At 40.9% G+C, this 16009-nt stretch overlaps 1 protein-coding gene across 2 annotated transcripts in view; it reads right to left on the reverse strand.

The window, feature by feature from the left end:
* The window catches only part of TARBP1 (TAR (HIV-1) RNA binding protein 1), a 37325-nt gene extending 22735 nt beyond the window's left edge, over nt 1-14590 (reverse strand). The window contains exons 1-12 of one of the 2 annotated variants that reach the window (XM_065057781.1): nt 13729-14590; nt 13546-13643; nt 12597-12666; nt 11534-11682; nt 10371-10423; nt 8442-8539; nt 7109-7244; nt 6055-6151; nt 5095-5184; nt 3415-3553; nt 1633-1729; nt 1179-1354 (exon numbers count right to left, since the gene is read on the reverse strand). In XM_065057781.1, the coding sequence (XP_064913853.1) occupies nt 1179-1354; nt 1633-1729; nt 3415-3553; nt 5095-5184; nt 6055-6151; nt 7109-7244; nt 8442-8539; nt 10371-10423; nt 11534-11682; nt 12597-12666; nt 13546-13643; nt 13729-14575 (2050 nt within the window). In that variant the 5' untranslated portion in view covers nt 14576-14590. The remainder of the gene's footprint in view (nt 1-1178; nt 1355-1632; nt 1730-3414; nt 3554-5094; nt 5185-6054; nt 6152-7108; nt 7245-8441; nt 8540-10370; nt 10424-11533; nt 11683-12596; nt 12667-13545; nt 13644-13728) is intronic. The other variant, XM_065057782.1, reaches the window with a different exon arrangement.
* Between the last annotated feature and the right edge of the window lie 1419 nt (nt 14591-16009).

A 16009-nucleotide genomic window follows, 5' to 3' on the forward strand; every position in this document is an offset into this window, starting at 1 on the left:
AACTTAACACACACTCTCATGTGTTTTGGAGGGTTCTGCTTCAGGCTCTCTCTGGCCTCGTGCTGTGGACTGAATGCACACAGGCAGCTGGAGCACATCTTCCACTGGAGTTTCACCTGAAGGAATCCAGTCCAGCAGTCAGAGACCACCCCTCAATGGGAATTTTAGCAGTCTGCATAATTAGTGCTCAGCTATTTCAGTCAAATAGCTAAAATTCAAGAGAGCGGACACTGTATAAAGCACTTTTTAAAATTAGGTTAAGCATTTGCTTCAGGGTTGCATTTAGACATCTTTATGAAACCTGGATGAAGAACCTGAACTTTTTATTTCATGCAAAAGCCTAGATCTGTGGCTTCTGCTCTAAAAGCATTCTTGCATTTCATGTTTTAAAAATACTGAAAAAAAATATCCCACAATAACATGGGTAAAGAAAACCCAAATTCCAAGACCCTTCTTCTTCCTATTCTGGTTACAAATTGACCAAGTTCTGACAAAAGTAGCAAGGACTCCATAGTGTTTTTCAGTCTCGTGAAAGGTCTAGGAGTTGAAATGCTGAACCCGCCCAAATTCCCAGTCAGATCATCAGGCTCATGCTTCAGTGGGCATCTCTTAACTGCTTTGCTTCTTAACTAAGGCCAAATTGAAGCAAGTCAGTTAAACATGCCTACTGAAATCACAGCCAATACTGTGAAATAGTCAGAGGCATCCCGTCTTTTGCAGTTTAAACAGTGTTAGTGGAGACAAACGCATCTACCAGTCAACTCAGAAAACAGTATGGCTAGCAGGATCCCAGGGAAGGCCCTGGCTGAACCTGGCACAACTAAGCAGGTTAGGCTGGGTTTCTGCACTAACTTATTTTTTAATTGTCTAAATGATTTATGGAATCCATACATTGGCAAAGAACAGGCCTATAAATATTTGTAATATGGTCACACTCTCCAAATTTTAACTGCTAAGCTAATACTAATGGGTAACAATTGCTTTCTCAGAGGGCTTCCATATTCTCAGTTCCTAGACCTTGGGACACCTTCAGAAGAGCCCCTGTAGGATTGGACCCACAGCTCCATTTTGTTACAGATATGCCAGATTGTCAACAATATAGCCTTAAAACATTAAGTACCTTAGTTTTAGTTACACTACAATTAAAAAAGACACAGTATACTGAAGATATCACTAACCATCTTGTGTATTGGAACATTTTAACGAACGGGTCTGCAATAACTTCAAGAGAAGCTGTAGGCTTTTATCTGTTTTCAGTGTTGGTATGTAAGCATTACTGCCAAGTTTCATCAAGACATCCAGAAGAGGGTTCAAGAAAGCCTCTAGTTCAATCCATTCTATGTTGCTTTTTCCACTACATAAAAACAAAAATCAAAAATAAAGTCTTCTTCTGAGTATCTGCCTTAAGCGCTGAGGTCACTTATGGAAATTACTAGGACACACGTTTCCAAGTCACTTAAGTATCTTTAGAAATGTTACCCAGTATGTTTGCAGCAACAGTTGGACAAGGTCTAATGAATTATCAGACTGACTGAAAGTCTATATGAATTCCTGACTTGATCAGGCTTCCACCGGATCCTTCAGGAGTGAGGAGTTTGAAAAAGAGAGAAATGTAAAATATTTCATACTTACCTGCATTTATTCCTCATCTGCTCCACATCTGCTGCCAACAGAATCACTGTTGCGACAAGCTTAGCTTCAAACCAGTCAGGCATAGAGCAACTTTCTCCTGATTAAAGATATTGTAAGGTTTTCACAGTATTTAAAAAATACTTTCACATTGCTTTTAAAACTCTTGGGTTTATAACTTATTAAAATAAATTAGTTGTATAACAACAATCAATGCTAACAAAAATATTACTACAATTTTTTTGCATTCTTTTACCTCAACATAAACTAAACCCAAACACAACTGTTTTTCCTTTAAACCTCAAAGAGGCTGATCTCATTGGCCTCTACGCTGAAATCAGTTTTAGGAAATGTGCTATATTATGTAGTAGCTCCCAACAGACTTTTCTATTGCTTTTAAAAATGCATTAGTATATTCAAATGAAGTTAGCCAAGAACATAATTCCACTAGGCTTCATCAGAAACATCATCTGTGATTCTGACCAGCTAAGTTATCTGAAGAATGAAAACTACTCTGTCAAAAGGAAATACAAAAAAATCTGACCAAAGCTTCTCTTTTATACAGGACTACATCACCATACTCATACAACTGTTTCTTAAATATTAGTACATAAGTTATTTTTAGGAGTTTTTGACTGGTACGTTTTTGGCTTCGGGAATTTAGAAAGCAAAACACATTCTGGAGGTCCAGTTTAAGGTTGAATTTTTTTTCCTCCACAGATCTTTTTGTAAGCTAAGAATCATATCCAACCAGGAAATTGCTAACATCACTTTTTGGAAGCAAAACATAGATGTTTGCCATGGAACTACAAATAATATAGACCAAGGACTCAACAAACATTTCAGAAAGGAGAGACGATCTGCCAAAATTTTTAGCAAAGCATTTACATTGGAATACCAATAGACAAAATTTGCTTGCAACTTTTCTAACCATAAGACAACCAAGTGAAGTTTCCCAGGCTGCAGGAAGCTTCTGAAGCTATTTATCACTAGCAAATTATGGCCTAGCTGCTATATCTCCTATAGGTATAAATAAAAGAAGTGCTGACTTCTGATATTATAAAACTATATGAAATTTGATACAACTGCAGTACTTAAGTAGCAAATAAGTGAGTACCACACAAAAGATCAACTATTCAAAAAGTCATTTTGCCATTCCTTTCAGCATATCTGAAAGAAAATTCTAAACTAAAGTTACAATAATTTAAAATGTGGCAGTGAAGAAAAAAGTCCTTTCAGGATTTATCTGCATATTTATACAGCATACAAACAACCTTCCTTGGTGTGGCAGCTAATTGCAGGCACTCCAAGATCACAAGAACGTCACTACACAGGAAGGTGTCATGAGCTGCCAAGCTGCGGAACTATAAGGCATTTCTCTCCATAAATACACTTCATCGATTTTGCAAATCTCTGCTGAGAAAGGCTACAGAACCTGTCTTTGTTCACATTCCCTTGTGCTCTCCTCTTCCCCCATACTCCAGCATTTTCACTTGTCACCAAAAAAGTAACAAAATAAATCAAATGGACAAGCAACAGTGCACCCTTAACATTCAATATTAAGGTTAACTTTCAATTAATACTGCTGGACTGTATTTTATGAAGGAGAACTGGAATTAGAGAATAAATTTCAAACTTAATCATCATGAATACCACAAATTAGATAGAATTCTAACAGGTACAATATATATAAACAAAGAGCTCTTCTATAATCCAAAGGATTTTTGTCATTTTTTGCTTAAATCATCCTCAGAGTCTTTTTATACTAATAATAATTTAACTTACTTTCAGATACCGGTGTCTTAAGGTACTCTCTCACAAGACTGCATACATATTGATATAATGACGATGTTTCTTGATGTTCAAAATCAGAAGTTACAGACTTTCTGAAGCATCTGTCATTTACTTGCAACCAACTGCAAAGCTAAATTAAATCCAGTATGTTACTATTTAACCATATATGCCAGCTCTATACTGACACTACCAACGTAACAGTATGAGCTGTGACACCAAATCCATACTGTGAGATGTATTAACAGTGTCTCCCTTGAGGCTTAACACACTCTCCTCTAATTAACATCAAAAAAAGTTCTTCCAGAGAGCAATTCAGAACACCCCCAAAAAAGACTTGTACTAATAAGAAAAAATCCAGCTCTTAAAAATAAGCAAGAGTAGTAAAAATTCCCTTTTCTCAGAACGGCTTCCCACAGCCAAGCGCTATCTACTGAGAGCTGCTAAAAACAAACAAACCGACAACAAAAAAAAAAAACCAGCCACCAACACCACCTTTTATGCCAAAATAATCAATCCAGTAGGATGCAAAGTGCAGCATACATAAAAAAGGACACTATGCAAAAAAAAAAATAATGTATCATTATATTGCTGTAGAACAAACCAAAGTCATGGCTACGTGTTCAGTTGGCAAACCAGAAGCAGCTCTTAAACAATTTTTTTGGACCATATACTGACCCACTCCGAGAGTCTCAGGATCCACATTCTCTTGGACACTAATTTCAGAACTAAAAGGGATAACATGAGCCATACTAGCAGACTATACCTCTAAAGACAGAGCAAACTTACAGAATAGTGTTCCTTTCCATTAAATGAAATTTTACAACAGGTAGTTGAAGGGAAATTAGAAGAAAGTAGCCACAAAGACAATGTAGATAATGTACAGAAAAAACTGGCTGTAGAACCCAATGAGCAAGAGCAGCTTCAGCTGAGGACGTCACATCCACCTGGTATCCTTCATAAAAGCAGAGAGAGAAGCCCAAGTCGTGGCTCTGTGGATTCCACAAGGCACCCTGCTTTGTACTCCATGAAATCAGCAACCATCAAGAGAAGTGAGCACGGATCCCTGATGGAAGAGATTTCAGGTACTAGCACAAGCTTACCAATAGTGATTTTAGTTCCCGTAATCTTGGCAAAGGATGCAGAAGACTAGGATTGTGATGAACACACAGAAGTCTCTTAAAGGACCAGTATTCAAGGACAAAAAGCCTGAGTAAGAACTGATTCTGATTTGCATTTCAATATGGTTACACCCAACAGCTGCAATATTGAGATGAACTCTAGGAAACACGATGAACTGAGACATACAAGCTTTGTAGTTAAAAAAAACAAATCGAAACAAAACCCTGCCTCAAGAAAGAGCTTTTACTTCTGCAGAATTTCTGCATGAAGAAAGAAAAAGTCGTATTTTTCTCCCCGCTTAGAATTCTTCCACTTTGAGTCTGCTGAATAATTTGTTTAGGGTTAACATTAACCCCTCTATAGAATTAAAAAAAGAAACAAAATTTCACAGCTCTCAAGTGAAACATAAATCCATGCAGACTCCACATCCAGAAATTCCAGAATGTACCAATGTAAAAGCAGCTAGCTATTTAAATATTAAATTAGCAATAATACATTTGTATGGGTACTAAAAAAACGTTTGATGAACATAAAACCAGCTTAAGTTCTCACCTCCATCCATAACATAGTATCTCTCCTTAGCGACTCCTCTGGTCTAAGGGACAGAAGAAAGCTTGAAACTTCTGGGAGGGACACTTTAGCCTGAAGAAGTTAATGAAGTTACAATAGTTGCCAACAGAATATACAACAGATAACATCTATATAGGGACTCAAGAATTTTGCTGTCATCTGGCAAGTTTCAGAAAAATAAACTGATATTTTCCTTTCCATGACAGACTCATTTTTGCGTCTTTTGGACCAACTTATCGTTACCAAGGAACACAATTTGGTTTTCCCCAAGCATTCAAATCTATATGCAAGTTAATGAATGACTAGAAGAATACTAATATTCACTGATGACACCTTTTAAATGAACATACATAAATGACTAAGAATCACCGATAAATACTACTTCTCTATTTCCAAAAGGAAATTCTGCTCAGACAAGTTTATAGCCATAACGCACCACATGGAGGATGGTGACTCACCTAGAAAGCAAACATGCAATAAGACAACCGAAGCCTGAATACTTTACTGAATAATTAAAGTCTTGCTATTTCAATATTAACGGTAGTTTCAGCATTCTAGTATTATGGATACTTTCATTCTCTTCGGTATTTCAGAAAAGTCCATTTAGTTTCTATCTGTTAAAAGCTGAGTTTATGCAGTTGATATCATAAGAGGATACTATTCCATAATTACTGCATGAAAACCCTACAAGAAAACATTAACTAATAAAAGGTAATGAAAAAAATACATCTTAAGAAAACTAGAAGTTAAGAGAAGCATACTTATATAGCACAGTTTTTAAGTAGTCACTACAAAAATTGCAAATCAAACATCATCAGATGTTCTATGCTGTATTTAGCAAATTTTTTAATACCATTTATCCTGTGAAAGTGTTAGTGTATTTCTATTACACCGGGGAGAAAATAAAAAATGACACAAAACCAAAAACACAAAAAAACTTACCACATCTGTCAAATGCATAGCTGTTTGAAGAAGATAGCACTGAGCAGCTCCACGCAACAAAATCTGATGTGTAATCATAGTACACTGGAGGACATCTCTGCAAAGAGGAAAAACATGCACTGTAGAAAAGACACACTTAGGTAGTTTAAACATTTTCATGTATTTGCTAATTATTAACCATTTAAAATACATTAGATTGTATTTAAGAAATATATTCTAATAACTATAACACAATCATTGCCTGATCAGATAGCATACAATCCAGAACCAAGACTGCGTGTACATGTACTTTCAAAAACTGATAATAAAACTTGGATAAGCATATACCTGATAAGATAATAAGCATGGAGGGGGTGGGGAGCAGAACAAAGCCAAAACTAAAAGAACAATCCCATGATCACATCAGTTCAAACTGATAATTTAATACTTGCATTTCTTTCTGTAGCAAGCAGAGAAATGTTTGCCAAATTCCCACTCTAGCACAAAACTGAAAGAAACCTTCAATGCTCTTGATTTTATTTCAAAGCTCAAATTTGATTAAACTGGGATAATTATTGATTTTTAGTGGCTGTAAGAAATGAAAGCAGACACTTGGGAAACAGTGTGATTGAGGAGAACACACATGTCAGTAACTTTTGCCTAGCCTTTTTATTTATGAGTCTTTTGGTTTTCAGTTTTGTGGGCTGTTTCCTGATACAGCCTCAACTGCCATTAAATAACGTTTTAATGTAATTAGAAGAAAAAGAAGAAGTTGGGTATATATCAGTTATGAAGTACAGAAGACCAGGGAAAAAGGATGCCAAAAATCAAGTGATGACAAAGGACTGCAATGCAAAACATTCATTTTTTAAGTCACATAAAGATATAAATACATTGGTTCTTAAATTGCTTTCCTCTGTCAACAAGGCATGAAGGAGAGAAAACCTTCCATCACCACGCAAAACCACCCCATCCTCCCCAAAGTAACAAACATGAATTAAATCCTGGCTCTCCAGATGTTCAGCACATTTCTTTGCAAGAATTCTGTAAGAATAAAATGCAGTGTACATTTTACCTTAAAGCATGAAGTCCTTCTGCGCCCAGGACTTTACATGCAGGGATATATGCCAGAGCCATAGAAAGAAACAAAATGGGAACAGCACACCAATGTCTACTTGTCATCTTCTGAATAAATTTTAGCAGGAAACTACCTTAAAATAAACAAAACAAAAAATCCAGAGCGATTTCTTGTTCTCCGGTGCATTTAAATAACACAGCCCCTTAGCAAGAGAGTGTTATTATCATTTCTAAAAATTAAATCAAAGACAACAGAACAATTTCTGAATTATTTCAGTGTAAGAAGTACATTCCAAAGGTCAGTAAGGTAATAAGACACAGAGATAACCAGAAATAAACCTAATTTTGGCTTTGGTGATCTGCACTAGTCACCATATTCAGTGATTTAGTTCTGATTGTTTTGAGTACTAGACAATGCCTTTTTACGCTGCTATTCAGTCCACTGATGGCATATGAAAATAAACGACGATTCAACCAGTTTAATGGATGCCGGCATGGCCAAAGCAAGACACCATAGCTACAATCTGCAGAAGCAGCTCATCCAGTCTCAGGGTTGCTAATCATAAACCCTCCATTTTGTGATAAAATATACACCTTGGGACAAGGCAGAGACAGAGGGCATCTATGGCATTACAAAGATGTAAGGTGTTTCCTACCAGAATATGTACCTGTAGACAGAGGGTACTGAACAGAGCTGGTTCTACCCTTAATCCAGTTAGACCAGCTATTAAATTCTGGTCTGTCAAAGGTTGCTCCTTCTTTTCAGCCCACACTAACACCAAAATGTGCAAGAATCTCAGAAATCTTCCTCTATCTAACCTCAAAATAAAATAATCCCTTTTCAACTTCTGCTTCAGCACTTGGACTCACTCTTTTGAATGCCTAACTACATAGGTTGAGACCAAAAAGTCTGACAGGTAAAAAAACAAACAAACAAAACACCACCAAAACACCATACCAAGACCCTCCAAAACAAAGAACAGTTCTACAGATTTTGCTCAGCACAGTATTATCTACGCTGACAAATAAAGAAAAAAGAATCTGCAAATACTGTTCACCTTCAGAACTTAGGAGTTTGGTTTTTTAATAAAAAAAGTCTACTTCAGTTTGCCCCTAAACGATTCTGTAGCTTAATACTGCAACATCCCTCAAAGTCTCTGAAGACCTCTCTGTTCTCTGGAAGCTCCACTGCCACAAGGAGAACTACTCCTTTTCTCTTTCTCAAGTAATATAGAAAAATAGTAGTAAATATTTACATGAGATATAGAAAATTAATCCATACTTTTTATTTGGTTTATTTAAAAAAGGATAATGATGAAATTGAAACATACCTTTTTCTTCCTCTGGAAGAAGCATGAGGTAAGTAGCCAAAAACTTCTGTAGCCTTATTCCCAAAGGAGGACAGGATCCCATTAACTGACCTGGTGTCCTGTTGGGTTTTAAAACATCAAATACAAAACTGGCATGTTAACAGCTGTAAGTAGGGCTGCCCCTAGACAAAACCGAAGTGTGGTTCAGTGGTTAAATCACTGCAGAGACTGCTCCAAAAGGCCACACAAATCAAGTGTGTAAGATTGCATCCTCCACTTACCCCAGCATTCCAACAGCACCCAGCAAACACACAAAGATGGGGACGGTCAAAACAGCACAACTCTCCCCAGCCACCTACAAGACCATAGTGGCAGCACACTCCAGCATTCAAACACAGCTTCAAGTCAAGTTACTTAGGCCTGAGAGCACCTCACATTGAGGCCAGAGTAAGGAACAGCACTGTCAGCTCAACCCCATGCCCGCACCCACGGAACGCCATGGGCCTCCAGGAGCAGGGGGCCAAGGCCCACAAGACATCATCAGTGGTACGCAGCGGGAACGCAACCAGCTTGATCTGGAGAACAGCAAAGACAAATTACCTGCACAAGTGTGCTAGGGAGCAAGGACTTCTCCTTGGAACAGGTTATAAAGCCAGTATAAACAAAACCACTGACCAGCATAGAACCTTTTATGTAAAGATGCAAGAAACCTTCTATAAGACCAACACAGACAATCTGTGTCCTATCAAATCTCAGGACCCTGGCTATAAGGGATTAGCATCAGACAGTCTGAAATTTTAGTTTTCTCTCATATAGCTTAACAGTAACCATAATAACTTTGTATGTTCTTGGTATACTCAAATATGCACCCTCCTCTACATATGCCAACATGTTTCACCAGAGATACAGAATCTCAGAGAGATGATGACGAAGCATCAATCCAACACAGCTCCAACATACACACCAAAATACTCAGCACCTGTTTCAAGCTTTGACATCCCATCAGTGTATGCCCACGCATGCCCAGCTGCGCCAGATGAGAAACGTACAACTGCTGCCAGAGCCCAAAGGGGTCACATTTCTCTTGCTGTGTTTAGGTGACACAACCAATTTTGACTACGCTTTATTCAGATATACAGAACCACCAAATCCAAACCTATCAGCAGTTTGATGAGTGACAGTCACACTCCCCTCGCCAAAAGTGCCACAAATAGATAATGTCAACTTTTCTAGCTGCTTAACACAGCCAGCCAGTCAAGGCTACTTGAGTTTCATCCTGAACAGAGTTTCAGAGTGCTAGATGAAGCATCCAAGCCACTTCATCGGGCATGATGTTGAGTGGATAAAGTGCATTTATACTCTCCATGCAGCTAACACACAGGGACTGAATGCCAACAGTACACCAAATGTACAGCAACTGACAACTCCTCAAACTTTTAACTGTTTTTTATGTATTTACACTAAGGGAGGCTACTGTCATCTGTCCACCTCAAATAGTCTCCTGAGAAAAAGTATTAATTTTCTAAAAGATAATCAGACACTGTAAAAAAACCACTTCTATCAGTTATAACATGGCAACAATTAGAGCAGCCTCTTCTTTCTGTATGGCAAGAAAAAAAAAAACAACAAACTTCAATAATTCATTCATTTATCAAACCTCACTTCACTTCCAAATTAATATTTCCACACCGGGTGTAAAATAGGACCTTGAGACATCCCTATGTTACTTGCTATTACTAGGATAAAATTGAACCCAGTTCATCTTCCTTACAGCCACTCACCTTTCCTGATAAACTCTTTACCTGTCAGAGAGTTTAGCAACACCATTTGTTAATGTGTTTTCCTTTATCCAAGATTTTACCCACATACTCTAACCAGTATTATTAGAATACATTTCCCATAATGAATAATTAAAAAAAAAAAAAACAAACAAAAAAACCAGTGGCTCACCTGCTATAGAGGGAACTTTCTGAGAGGGCATCCATTAATGGTCCAATAACAAACTGATAAAACGAAACAAGAACAACGGCTAAACACACACTTGCAACACACTGTTACATAAAGGCTAGCTAGTATCATTTCACCAGATGTTAAAAGGACAGTCAGAAATTAGAGAACACCCTTGGCTTGTACTAACTAGTGGAAGCAAAAGGAGACAGAAAGTAAAGAGAAGGGGAAGGAGAAGAATAAACAAGTAAAGCCATTTTTTTCATGAGGTACATTTCACAGAGCATTGTGAATGCTGCAGGCAAATAAGAAATCCTTTCAGGAGATGGCTAGAGGAAAGATATTTAAACATTAACTAAAAGAAAGACTAGGGACCAACAGAAGCAGAAAGATCTAGGGTGTGTTTTAAGGCTGACTGGATTTCAAATTCATCATAAAGAGGTTGATTTCATTTGTATAAATAAGAGGAGTTAACCTCTGAAGGCAGAGCTCCTTCTATGAAAGAGAGGAGAAAGAAATAATAGTATAAAACAGATCATTCCTTACTAAGGTGTAGGCTGGTTGTGGAGGCAACTTGCATACCATACTAATAAATAAAATAACTTTATACTTGGATAAAGGAAAATATTTATTCCCACATATGGAATATGTTAAAGTGTGATCTGTAATGGGACACAGCAATATACTGATTATACTACAAAGACATTCACACCCTCACAGGGTTGTCTAGCAATGGATCTTCAAAATCCATCCTTGAGTAGGAGATACTACTCACAGACTTGAAGCCTGTTGACCAGGTTTAATCGAAGACTCTGATCAAGTAATATTAATAATTTTGGAGAGGTTGAGGTACTCTGAAAATCTGAGCCAATCATGCTCCTGAGAACTTCACTTCTGATAACAAATTCCAATAAGTTGGGAGCCAACACTAATTAGAGAGCATTAGTTTGAAATATGGGAAACGCAAAAACACATTCCCTCTAGCCTTGCCATTTTTCAATTACATATTTGACACCACTGACAAATATTGCTACCACTTGCACAGCTAAATAAAAGGGTAGTTTTACACAATGTGGCTAATTTCAACAGTACTCAGGCAATTGTGTTAAGGTATATGACAAATTAGAGTACCTGTATGTTCTGGCAAGTAATAATAACACCCTTACCTCTGAAAAACCAAGTGCATTTGGCAGATGCTTTGTTTCATAAAGCTCCAGAAAATGAAGAATGCCTTCCTTTGTCAATGTTTTATTCTCACTCTCAAACATTCGTTTATAGATGCACATGTGCCATGATGGGTGAAACAACCAACAACCTGTTACAAAAGTAAATTCTTCTAAACTTATACAGAAATAAAAATGATACATTAACATATGCTTTATGTAACATTATGTTTTACGGAAATTTATCAAACTAGCAGACAACATATTGACATTCTAGATAACATCACAGCCAATACACAAGGTATTTTTAAAAGTGGATTATAAGATTTATAAAATTAGCCTGCTAAATTTCGGTTATATCAAAAAATTAACATGTGTTTCAAAACTTACCATCTGAATTTAAGTAGTTGTAAATTAAAATGGCCAACAAATACAAAAAACACATTCCCTCTTTCTGCAACTCTCCTCATCCCAACACTGTATTCACCTGCAATACTTTCACATTAATAGTCTTCCCACTTTAGAAAATCTTTGAACTTCTAACGTTGTGCACTATCTAATCAGATGTGCTCCATTCTGCCCTACAAAACATCGTATTATATCCTTCACAATGCTGTCTCAGCACCCCTTCTTCTCTCCCAAATTACATCAAGGTTTGGGCTTTTTTTTCCCCTTTTACAGTTGTGCCGGTGACTTAGCTCATAAGACTACTCTAAGAACCTTTGGCTTTGTTTTATTTTCACATTAGTTCAAGTAAAACAAAACATAGTGGAAAAAGCCCATTTAGCTGGCTTTGCCAACAGAAAAAAATATTTCATGATAACTTAGTAAGCAATAAGCGTACATTAGGATTTTTTCTTGTTGCACCTCATAACAGAGGAGCATTGCCTGTCATGTTTGCCAAGCAACCTATGCATGTAGTACATTCACAAGAACTGGAATAGCCACCTAGTAAACAGCTAGCCTGAGAAACAAAACATAATAAAAAGGTGCTACAAAAACAGTAAAGAAAAAAGTGTGACTTAACTGCCTAATGTTTAGATGCTCCAGAAAAGCTACATCTTACCTTTTTCCCCTGATATAGCATGCTCATACAAGCTGTTTAGTTTGGGTAATACTGGCTTTATGACATGGATCTGAAATGCAAATCAGATGCAATATAAGTAGTCAGTTTATATCTCAAACCAAACAAGCAGCGCTTAGTCATGAATAAGAATTTACTATCAACAGCAGTAATACAGTGATTGACAATATAACTGCATTTAAATAAACCTGCAACACCTGTGCAACTGGTCCCAGCACTTGGTATTTAATACTCAATTGCAGGTTAGTACTGAAGAAAAACTGATACTTCTATGCTGCTCTACCATAAGAACAATACTTTCTAATAACCAACCATTTTATTAATGTAAAGTATAATAAACCAGCACAAATCTCTAAAATTAAACATTTTGGTAAATACTGTTTCTTTCAGTTACAGGACAATTATGTGCAAATAAAATAACTGCAAAGAGGTACCCGAAACTAACTGTTAACATCTTAACACCACGCAATTACAGAAGCCTCAAGTGAACAGGAATCCTTCTGCCAAGAACACTGGACGCCGAGTCAAACTCGGCAATTTCCATCCAAGGCCACAAGTGCTTCACCACACAGATGTATCACCCTCCACTGAGAAGAGGTTATTAAGTTGCAATAGCCTGATATTCCCTAAGAAACAGGTTACTTGTGACCTTTCAATAAGCTGCAATTCAGGATTTTCTTTCAAAGTTCAACCCACTGCTTTAAGCTGAATTATTTCAGGGATAGAGGAGAGTTCTGAATTTATTCCAAATTAATTACACCTGCTGTATTTTAAGTATTTAAAATTTGAAAAAAAAAATCCAGCTAATGCTTACATAGGTACCCTCGACCACTAAAACTGGAAATATTTTACTCAATAGTTACAGTACCGGTGCCACGAGTAACATATCGCACACGAGCTGTGACAAGAGCAGGTTTTAGGGCGCCCTTACCTGGTTTCCTTCCAAAGTTTCCATTACCAAAATATAAGTTTCCCAAAACTGCATCAATTTCTCATTCTTCTCGGCAGACCACCAGAACAGACTTAACTCTAACAACAACAAAAACAGAAAATAACAAGTTTCTACCGGCCGTTCAGCCCGTCGGCCCGCACCCCTGTCCCCGCCCCACCGTACCGTCTCCGGGCTCCGCGGGGCAGCGCAGCTGGGCGCGCTGCCCGCCACTCAGGTCCAGCGCTCGCTTCAGTAGGTAGCGGGCCCGCTTGCGGCACAGCCCGTCCCGCTCGGTCAGACCCTCCTGCACCACCCGCCAGAACCGCGGGCACAGCCGCGCGTCCAGCCCCGGCCCCGCCGGGCCCCGCGGCAGCAGCGCGTCCGCCAACGAGCTCAGCGCCAGCAGCGCCCGCCCGGCCCGCGGCGGCCCGCCGGCGCCCAGCAAGCCCTCCCAGACCAGCCGCAGCGCCGCCCCGTTGCCGCCCAGCGCCGGCAGCAGCCGCCCGGCCACTAGCGCCGCGGCCGCCTCCCCTTCGCCCTCCTCCCGCACCAGCGCCAGCGCCGCCGCCACGCACCGCGCCAGCAGCACCGGCTCCTCCAGCCGCGGCGCCGCCGCCACCAGCGCCTCCACCGCCGCCTCCGCGCCCGCCCCGCCGCCCGCCGCCAGCTCCGCCAGCGCGTCGCGGGCCAGCCGCGCCGCCAGCGGCGCCCCGCACAGCTGCACGCAGTGCCGCAGCGCCCCCCGCGCCGCCCGCGCCAGCCGCAGCCGCTCCCCGCACCCCCCCCCCGCCGCCGCCGCCGCCCCCTCCACGCCGCGCAGCAGCGGCCGGCACCGCTCCAGCGCCACCTCCCAGGCCGCCCGCCGCAGCGCCTCGGCCTCGCCCGCCGGCGGCCCGCCCGCCACCAGGCGCTGGAGCAGGAGGCGCAGCGCCTCCGCGCGCTCGGCGGAGAGCGGCGCGCAGACGGCCCGCAGCAGCGCGCAGGGGTCCCCGCCGCGAGCCAGCAGCGCGTCGGCCAGCACCACCTCCATGCTGCGGGGGGAGAGCAGCGAGCGGCGGCGCCGCGCCTGCGCAGGCGGGGGCGGGCGGGGCCCGGCCGGCTCGCGCGCGGCCAGCGGCAGCGCTTGGGGCGCCTGCGGGGCGGGGGGTGCGCGGCCGGCTGAGGGACGGGCAGGTGCCGTGAGGCTCTGGGGGGGCCTGGCGCCGTGAAGCCCCCCAGGCCCGCACATGCACGGCGGTGTATGTCCGCAGGAGCGGTGCCGGTTGGCCTGGCTGCGGGGCAGTGCCAGACCCCCGGTGTGTGGTCATGGGTCAAGCACGGGAGGGCCCAGCAGAGGCATTCCAGGTGTTAGTGCCATGTTCAGCGGGGCAAAAATTTTTCAGTGTGTGCCTTAGAAACTACAGAATCATAGAATCATTTTGGTTGGAAGAGACCCTCAGGATCATTGAGTCCAACCATAACCTCACTAGCACTAAACCATGTTCCCAAGAACCTTATCTAAACGCCTTTTAAACACCTCCACGTCTTCCCTGGGCAGCCTGTTTCACTGCTTCACAACCCCTTTCCGTGAAGAAATGTTTCCTAATATCCAATCAGAGCCCACCCTGGCCCAACTTGAGGCTTCATGTTCATGAGATCAACCACTAGTAATACACAAACACTCAAGTTTTCCCATCTGTCATTCTTCTTGTTACCATTGCGCCGATGCACGTTGTTGGAACCAGTCTACATTGCCATCACAGCACACCGGGAGTCCGCCTGAACACCCTGTGTCTGCCTCAGAAAGAGGTGGGAGGCGTCCCTGCGCACTGGCTCTGTGCCGCTGGCTTGTACCAGAGTCCGGGCCACTGGCGCTGCGGCCAGAGAACGACTCCCAGGCAGTTTGATGTACCAGTGCAGCCAAAGCGTAACCAAGAAAAGCAGCCTGATTTCTGGTAAGTGTAAATTCACGCTACAATATTACAATGCCCTTGGAAAAAATAAAAAAATAAAATAGAGATTGGCATGTGAAAAATGGTGGCAAACAACTCTCCTAGAAGACATGGTCATGGGAAAAGGCAAACCTGGAAACTTCTGTTCCTGCAAAAGCCATGGACAGCAAATTCCCTACACAGCAGCACGGATACAACGTGGTTTCCAATGGGTGTGGGAGTTCTTCAAAACCATGGAAGGACAAGTATCTACTTTAAAATGTTCTTTCTTTCCAATTCTTTATTCAACTACTTAACCATTTGATTTGATTAAACGCACTTGGCTAGTTGGCTTTTTTTTCTTCATAGCTAAGCCACAGTTGCTTAGACACCCACTGAAGAAGAAAGACGTATTGAAAGTTTTCAGTGTGAGCTCCCACTTGGTCACTCTCCCCAAATCACATGGGCACAGTTTCTCCTTTTCCTGGCTATCCATTTTCTCCAGACTTTATTAGAAATTTGGTATCTTTGAGAGTCTATGAATTGCAATATGG

The sequence above is a fragment of the Columba livia genome, chromosome 3 (assembly GCF_036013475.1).
Source record: "Columba livia isolate bColLiv1 breed racing homer chromosome 3, bColLiv1.pat.W.v2, whole genome shotgun sequence".
In the NCBI taxonomy this organism is placed as follows: domain Eukaryota; kingdom Metazoa; phylum Chordata; class Aves; order Columbiformes; family Columbidae; genus Columba; species Columba livia.